This window comes from Fonticula alba, assembly GCF_000388065.1.
Source record: "Fonticula alba strain ATCC 38817 unplaced genomic scaffold supercont2.5, whole genome shotgun sequence".
NCBI classification, from domain to species: domain Eukaryota; order Rotosphaerida; family Fonticulaceae; genus Fonticula; species Fonticula alba.
The window spans coordinates 264,486-272,690 of record NW_009242975.1 but is presented as its reverse complement, the minus strand read 5'-3'; the positions used below and the strand labels follow the sequence as shown (position 1 = coordinate 272,690).

General features: G+C 78.1%; 1 protein-coding gene and 1 non-coding gene across 2 annotated transcripts; both read right to left on the bottom strand.

The window, feature by feature from the left end:
• Positions 1–1,071: 1,071 nt before the first annotated feature.
• H696_03248 lies at positions 1,072–1,145 on the bottom strand. The gene has a single exon. It is a non-coding gene; the product is annotated as a tRNA-Val (tRNA).
• Positions 1,146–1,563: 418 nt separating this feature from the next.
• H696_03247 (hypothetical protein) lies at positions 1,564–7,696 on the bottom strand. The gene is made up of 2 exons (XM_009497133.1): positions 1,982–7,696; positions 1,564–1,784 (listed from the first exon to the last, which is right to left on the bottom strand). Exons 1-2 carry the CDS (start codon positions 7,593–7,595, stop codon positions 1,639–1,641), a joined length of 5,760 nt encoding a protein of 1,919 aa, XP_009495408.1. The 5' UTR covers positions 7,596–7,696; the 3' UTR covers positions 1,564–1,638.
• Positions 7,697–8,205: the final 509 nt, after the last annotated feature.

Genomic DNA, 8,205 nt, shown 5'->3' with positions numbered 1-8,205 from the left:
GGGCGTCGTGGTTGGGAGCAGGGCCGATTCCGGCCCCCTCCTCCGGGTGGTTTCCCCCAGGGCAGGGACCGGGGGAGGGCCGAGGCGGGTGGAGGGGCTAAGACGGCCAGGCTCCCTCCCCCCCCCCGCCCGCCCGCCCGCCCCCGGCCGGCGACCCGGCCATGTAGCACTGTGTCTCACTCGCCCCGGCGCTCCCGGGGGACCGTTGATCGCGCCATCCGGCGGGCGCCGGGGCCCCGGCCGGGGGCCGGCGCGCCCTCACGCCCGGGCCCGCGCGCCCTGTCCCGCATCCCCCGCCCCCCTGCTCCTCAGCGGTCAAGGCCGGCCTGCGGCGAGCATATCAAAACAACACCCGGCAATGATGCACACGCCTACACACGCGGTCCAGAACCGTTGCACATCGGCCGGAGGGGGCGAACAGAATGCCGCCGGCCCGGGTTCGCCCCCGCTCACCCGGCAAGCGACATCAACATCGCTTGCGAACAACCTCCCGCCGGCCCATTCCTCGTCTGGCATGCGCTCCCGGATGCCGGAGCGCCGCCGCCGCCGCCGCCGCCGCAGCAGCAGCAGCGACGGCCAAAGAGCGAGGGGCCGCGGGACGTGCCTCGTGCGGGCGCCCAACCGCACGGACCCCAGGGGCATGCGCCGCTCAGTGCGCGCAGCCCCGGCGGCCGGTCGTTTCACCCTCCGTCACGGCCGGCATCGTCCCCCCCCCGGAACGATGGGACCGGCCGGCCCCCCCCCCCCCCCCCCCCCCGACGGCCCGCGAACAGGCAGTCCTGCCAAGGCAACATCCCCCGGCGCCAGGGAAAGTTGCCTGCCATGCCGTGTCCCCCCCACCGGCGGCCGCGGGGGAACAATCCTGGGAAGCCGCCCTCGTCGCGGGGAAAATGCCTGCGCGGCCGAGGCCATCCTCCGACGACACCCAAGCACACAAACACGCAGCAGCGTGCGGCCCCCCCCCCTCTCCCCCACCCCCCGGCCTATTGTTTTGATTGTGTCCCGCGCACGGACACACGGGCGGCGCTCCCCCTCCCCCCAGGGGGCCCCCACAGCCAAAAAAGGAAAGTCTGTCCGAACCAGGACTCGAACCTGGGACATTCTGTGTGTTAGACAGATATGATAACCATCTACATCATTCGGACTGAGGGAGGGCCCCGGCCTCTGGGCATATAAATAGCACCGAGGTTGGTCCGCGCCCCGGACCTCGGGCCCCGGTAGAGCCCCGCCGGGCAGGGCTATCGCCGTTGGACGCTTAGCTCAGCGGCGGCGGGGGCGGCCCGGGCTTAACTCAGGCTCCATGGATGGAGGTGTATTTCGGCCGGCGCTTGCGCGGCACACATGTGAGGGGGAAAAAGCGGGGGGGGGGGGGGGGGGGGGGGGGGGAGGCAGCCGCCCCCGGAAGGTGTTGAGACCTGCCAGGAGGCGCGCGGATCCGGGCGGAGGCGGGCGGACCGCCGAAGTGCCAGCAGCTGCCCGCGACTGTGCGGGCACACGATGGCGCGGCGCATTTCTCGCCGGTCTCCCCCTGGCCCCGCCCGCCCCCCCCCCCCCCCGGCGCCGTGGCTGCCGGCCTCGCCCCCGGCCGGATGTGGCCTCGCTCGCTTCGGGCTCGTGGTGTGCCGGGGCCCCGGCTCCTCACTCGATGACCTGCAGCTCGGTGTCCGGCTGGGCCGGGGCCTTCGCCCGGATGCGGAAGAAGAAGATGTAGAAGAAGAGCCCGGCCACCAGGAGGAGGGCCAGCACGCTGAGGCCGACCGACAGGCCGACCACGGCCGCGAGCCCTGCACACCAAGACGGCAGCACCACACGCGCGACCGGGGCCGGGGGCCGGGGGCCGGGGGGGAGAGGGGGGGGGGGGACGGGCAGCAGGCGCATGGTTAGTGGCGGCCGCGCGCACACGCAGGCGGGCGAGAGGGGGGGGGGGGGGCCCCGGCGGCCGCGCCCCCCTTGGCAAGGGCAGGCGCGCGGGCACACGTACTGGACGATCGGGAGCAGGTGTTGGTCACCTGGCACGGGTACACCTGGCAGTGCTCCGGCTCGGGGCCGGTGCACTGGTGGCAGGAGGCGGCGCAGGCCTGGCAGGTGGCCAGCCGGCCGCCGGACCCGGGGACCGGCTCGCTGAAGAAGCCGGCTGGGCAGGCGGTCGGGCAGGCGTCCGGCCCGGCCGGGCGGTCCCCCTCGGCCGCGGGCCCCCGCACCAGGTGCCGGCCCGGCTGGCACTCGGTGCAGGTGTCCTGGCCGGCGCACCGGGCGCAGCCCTCGAGGCAGGCCCGGCACTGGCCGGCGGCCGCGGCGTCCGCCCAGAAGCCCCACTCCGGGCAGGCCCCCAGGCAGATGCCCTCCAGCAGGGCGAGCGACCCGTGGCAGGCGGTGCAATCGCCGGCCCCGGGCCCGGAGCACTCGGCGCACTCGCTGTGGCAGGCCCGGCACTGGCGCGAGGGGGCATGGCCGAAGTGCCCGGCCGGGCAGGCGCCCACGCACGGGCCGATGTCGCCGGGGCCGCGGGCCGGGCTGGCCCACGTGCCGGGCCCGGCCCCGGGGCCGCCCGGCGCACAGTCCCGGCACTCCTCGGGCCCGGGCCCGGCGCATGTGGCGCACTCGTCGGCGCAGGCCCGGCAGACGTTCCCCGGCCCGGGGTACCGGCCGGCCGAGCAGGCCTCCCGGCAGGCGCCCTCCTCCAGCAGGAAGCCCTCGACGCAGGCCGTGCACGGCGGGGGGTCGGCCGCCGGGTCGAGCCCGGCCGGGCCGCAGGCCGCGCACTCCCCCGGGCAGGCCGACACGCAGGCGCCCCGGGGCTCGGCCTGCTCCGGCCCCGGCACCGGCACGAAGATGTCGTCCACCGGGCAGGCGGTGCACTCCTCCGGCCCGGGGCCCATGCAGCGGGCGCACGACGCGTCGCAGGGCTGGCACCGTGCGGGGGCCTGCTCGGGGCTGCCGCTGCCGCTGCCGCTGCCGCTGCCGCTGCCGCTGCCGCTGCCGCTGCCGCCGCCGCCGCCGCCGCCGCCGCCGCCGCCGCCGCCGCTGCCGGGGGATGACGCCGCGGCGCCGGGGTCGAGGAACCAGCCGGCCGCCGAGCACCGGGCCACGCACCGGCCCGCCTGGAGGAGCGGCCGGTCGGCCGGGCAGGCGGTGCACTGGTCGGCCGCCGGGCCGGCGCACCCGGCCCCGCAGAGCCCGGAGCACCGGGCACAGTGGCGCTCCGGGCCGGCCTGGATGGGCACCTGCCCGGCCGGGCAGGCCGCCGCGCACCGGCCATCGGCCGTCAGCATGGCCCCCGGGCCGGGGCAGCGCAAGCACCGGCTGCCCGGCCCGAGGCCATCGCACCGGTCGCACCCGGGGGCGCACTCGGCGGCGCAGGCCGGCGGCTCGGCGGCGCAGGCCGGCTCGCAGGGGCCGGCCGGCTGGTCGCCCGGGCCCCCGAGCCGGGCCCCGCCGGAGCAGGCCGTGCAGTCGCCCGGCCCGGGCCCGGAGCAGGCCGCGCACGCCGGGTGGCAGGGGGCACAGGCGCCGGTGGAGGGGTCGGCGAAGTCGCCGGCCGGGCAGGCGCCGGCGCACTGGCCGTCGCGCGTCAGCCACCGGCCCGGCTGGCAGGCGTCGCACTGCCCGGGGACCGAGCACTGGGCGCAGGCCTCCGGGCAGGCCTGGCACCGGTGCTGGGCCCCGGCCGCCCCGCCGGGCACCAGGACGAAGCCCGGCCCGCAGGCCCGGCAGTCGCCGTCGGCCCCGGCGCACTGGGCGCACCCCTGGCCGCAGGGCTGGCAGGTGGCCGGCCCGGGCCCCGGGCCCGGGGCCAGGTGGAAGCCGGCCGCGCAGGCGGTGCAGTCGTCCTCCGGGCCGCAGGCCACGCACGCCGGCCAGCCGGGGCACCGCTCGCACCGGGCCCCGGCCTGGGCCAGCCGGTGGCCCTCGGCGCAGGCGCTGCACTGGCCCTCGGCCTGGCAGTCGAGGCAGTGCTCCGGGCAGCCGGCGCACGACACCCCCTCCGGGCCGGAGCGCCGGAAGAACCCGGGCTCGCAGTGCCGGCACTGGCCGGCCGCCGTGCAGTCAAGGCACCGGTCCAGGCAGGCCAGGCAGGCGCCCGGGCCGGGGTCCAGGTACCGGCCGGCCGGGCAGCCGGTGCACCGGCCGGCCTCGGTGCAGGTGGCGCACCCGGCCGCGCAGGCCCGGCACCCGGGCGCCTCGGCCACCGGGAAGTACCCCTCGGCGCAGGCGGTGCACTGGTCGGGCCCGGTGCAGGCGGCGCACCCGGCCCCGCAGGCCCGGCAGGCCCCGGCGTCCAGGTACCAGCCGGCCTGGCAGGCGGTGCACTGGTCCGGGCCGCCGGCGCACGCGGCGCACCCGGCCCCGCAGGCCCGGCAGGCCCCGGCGTCCAGGTACCGGCCATCCTGGCAGGCGGTGCACTGGCCCGGGCCGCCGGCGCACGCGGTGCACCCCTCGGCGCAGGCCCGGCAGGCCCCGTCGCCCGGGGCCAGGTACCGGCCGGGCGCGCAGGCCGTGCACCGATCGGCCCCGGAGCAGGCCGTGCAGCCGGCCGGGCACCGGGGGCAGGCCCCCCCGGCCGGGTCCAGGTACCGCCCGGCCTGGCAGACATCACACCGGTCGGCCTGGGCGCAGGTGTGGCAGCCCTCCGGGCAGGCGGCGCACTGGCCGCTGGCCGGCACCACGAAATGCCCCTCGGCGCACTGGTCGCACCGGGGCCCGGCGCAGGCGGCGCAGTGCTCCGCGCACGGCATGCACCGGCGATCGGCCAGGTAGGTGGCCGGGTCGCGGCACCGGGTGCAGATGTTGCTCGCGTCGCAGGCGGCGCAGTCGGCCGGGCAGCCCCGGCACCTGCCGGCCACCAGGTGGAAGTCCCCGGCGCACCGGACACACTCGGCCGCGTCGGCCAGGCCCCCCGGGCCGGGGACACACTCGGCGCAGTATGGGGCACACAGCTGGCAGATGGTGTCGCCGCCCGGGCCGGCCGACAGGACGTACCCCTCGAGGCAGCTGTCGCACTGGCCGGCCGAGGTGCATGTGGCGCAGCCGGTCGGGCAGAAGCGGCACTGGTCCGGGGCCGCCGGGTCCGGGAAGGTCCGGTCGGGGCAGGCCTCCAGGCAGGCGCCGCCCTGGAGGATGCGCCCGGCCGGGCAGGCGGTGCACATGTGCCCCGTCGTGCAGGTGACACAGGTCGCCGGGCAGAGCGGGCACCGGCCCTGCCCGTCGGGGTACGACCCGGCCGGGCAGGCAGGCACGCAGGTGCCCTCATACAGGTGCAGCCCCTTGTGGCAGGAGGTGCACCGGCCGCCGGCCGAGCAGGCCTCGCAGGTGTCGGGGCAGGCCCGGCACACCGGCCCCTCGGGCCCGGTGTCCAGGAAGAAGCCGCGGTGGCACTCGGCGCAGGTGGCCGCCGGGGGCTGGCCCGGGCCGGGCGAGGCGCACCGGAGGCAGTGCTCCGCGCAGGCGACACACCCGCCGGCCTGGTCCGGGTCCGGCAGGAAGCCCGGCGTGCAGGCGTCGCACGCGTGCGGCGGCTGCCCGGCGCACCGGTCACAGCCCGGGGCGCATGCCTGGCAGGTGCCCTCCCGGAGGGCATGGCCCAGGGCGCATGCCCGGCAGACGGCCGGCCGGGCCGGGTCGCACTCGATGCACCCGGCCCCGGGGCAGGGCACGCAGCGGGACTCGCCCTCCGAGGCCCCGGCCACCAGGTAGAAGCCGGTCTGGCACTCGGAGCAGCCCATCGACCGGAGCAGGCACATTCGACAGCCGGCCGGGCAGGGGATGCAGTCGTTGCCGCGGGCCACGAAGCCGGCCGGGCAGTTGCCCATGCACAGGCCCTGGTGGAGGACGAAGCCGTCCGGGCAGGAGATGCACCCCCGGAGGGCCGTGCAGCTGGTGCAGCCCCCGGGGCAGGGGACACACACGCCGTCCGGGCTGTAGCCGAAGCCCTTGTGGCAGGCGGTGCACCGGCCGTCATCGGTGCACTCGGTGCAGGACTCCGGGCAGGGCAGGCACCGGCCCCCGGGGCCCAGATGGTGGCCCCGGTCGCAGGCCATGCACTGGCCCATTTGGCAGGTGGAGCAGTGCTCCGAGCAGGGCAGGCACTCGCCCCGGCCGGTGAGCACGGTGCCGGGCTGGCAGGCGCTGCAGCCCAGGACGTGGGTGCACTGCTCGCAGCCCGGGGCGCAGGGGAAGCACTGGGCTTCGGTGCTGCGGAAGCCGATGGTATGGCGCGGCAGGCAGCGCTTGCAGCGGCCGGCGGCGTCGCACTCCTCGCAGCCGGCCCCGCAGGGCAGGCACCGGTCGTCCTGCTGGTGGAAGCCCGGCCGGCAGGCCAGGCAGGTGCCGCCCTGCGGCCCGGTGCACTCGGCGCAGCCGGCCCCGCAGGGCAGGCACACGGCCGGCCGGTCGGCCGGCGCAAAGAACCCCGGCTGGCAGGCGGTGCATGCCCCCTCGGGCCCGGCGCACTGGGCACACCCCGGGCCGCAGGGGGCACACCCCCCGGGCTGGGAGCCGGGGCCGAAGAAGCCCGGCTCGCACTCGACGCACGCGCCGCTGGGCCCGGCGCACTTGGCGCAGCCGGCCGCGCAGGGGACACAGGCCCCGGGCCGGTCGGCCGACAGGAAGAACCCCTGCCGACAGGCGGTGCACATGTCGCCGGGCCCGGTGCAGGCGGCGCAATTGGCCGCGCAGTCGTAGCAGGCCGCCAGGTCCGGGTGCTTGTAGCGGCCGGCCGCGCACCGGTCCACGCATATGCCCCCCTGCAGCAGCATGTCGCCCGTGCAGAGGATGCACGCGCGCGAGTCGCGGCACTCGCTGCAATTTTGGTAGCACGGCATGCAATTACCGATGCGGTGGAAGTAGGCCGGCGGGCAGGCCGGGACGCACTGGGTTTGGTAGAGCAGCCCGCCCCCCGGCAGGCATTGCGCACAGATGTCCGGCCGGCCATTGCAATTGCCGCAGCCCGCCGGGCAGGGGACGCACTGGCCGGCGGTGGTCCGGCGGAAGGACACCTTGCACCGGACACACGGGCCGCCGGGGTCCGCGCAGCTGGCGCACCCCTCCGGGCAGGCGACGCACTGCGTGGTCCCGGGCACCTGGGTGAAGCCCTCGGCGCAGGAGGTGCACGTTTGGCCGGCGTCGGCGCACGTGCCACAGGGCTCCGGGCAGGGGACGCAGCCGGCCGCCGGGCCGGTGCCCACCGGGGCCGACCCCTCCGGGCAGGCCTCATGGCAGGCCCCCTGGAAGAGGATCATGCCGGTCTGGCAGGCGGAGCAGCTTGCCTCGGGCCCGGCGCACTCCAGGCAGCCATCCGGGCAGGCGACGCACCAGTCGCCGATGGCCACATGCCGGCTCGGGCACCGGGCCACGCAGGCGTCCCTCAGGAGGAGGTCGCCGAGCGGGCAGGTCAGGCACCTGCCATTCGGGTCGCACGTGGCGCACCCCTGGCCCGGGGGGCAGTCGCGCGAGGAGGGCTGCAGGTTGCCACCGAACCCGGGGATGGGGATGGGGAAGGACAGGCTGGTGGACGCGGTGGCGGCCGGCAGGCAGGCCAGCAGCAGCCCCAAGGTGGCGGCCGCCAGCAGCAAAAGCAGACGCGCGCGTGGGTCCATCGCGTGGCAGCCGGCGTGGCGGGCGCGGGGCGGGCGCGTGGCAGCCGGCGTGGCGGGCGCGGGGCGGGCGCGGGGCAGGCGCGGGGCAGGCGCGGGGCAGGCGCGTGGCAGCCGGCGGGGCGGGCGCGGGGCAGGCGCGGGGCAGGCGCGGGGCAGGCGCGGGGTGGCCAGCGGCGGCAAGTGGCAGACGCGGGGCGGGCGCGTGGCAGCCGGCGGGGCGGGCGCGTGGCAGGCGCGGGGCGGCCGGCGGCGGCAAGTGGCGGATGGGCGCGCGTGCGCGCGCGCGCGTACAGAGGCAAGGGAGGGGGAGAAGGGAAGAGCGGGCCGCAGGGGCGGAACGGCCGAGATGGGCCGGCGAGTTGTCGGGGACAGGGCGGAGTGAGATGCCGGCCGGGCCCCCGCGGTGCCGGGCCTCGGGCCGCGGGCCTTTTCATCGCCCCTCCCGGCGGACACCCGATGCCCAGCGCTCCGTCCAAGGGGGGGGGAGGGGGGGGCGACGCTGCAGGGCCCGAGCCCTCCCCCCTGGGGGGGGGGGGGGGGGGGCGCGCAAGGGAGTAAGCGCGCGACGGAGGCGAGCGAGGGTGAGAACATTCGGCGAGACCGGGCCCGC

What these genes read in the sequence shown, in the direction of transcription:
- H696_03247 (XM_009497133.1), bottom strand. Translation starts at nt 7,595, where the DNA reads ATGGACCCACGCGCGCGTCTGCTTTTGCTGCTGGCGGCCGCCACCTTG. An exon ending in CACCTGCTCCCGATCGTCCA is followed by an intron (nt 1,785 to 1,981) that starts GTACGTGTGCCC and finishes CTTGGTGTGCAG; the next exon opens with GGCTCGCGGCCGTGGTCGGC.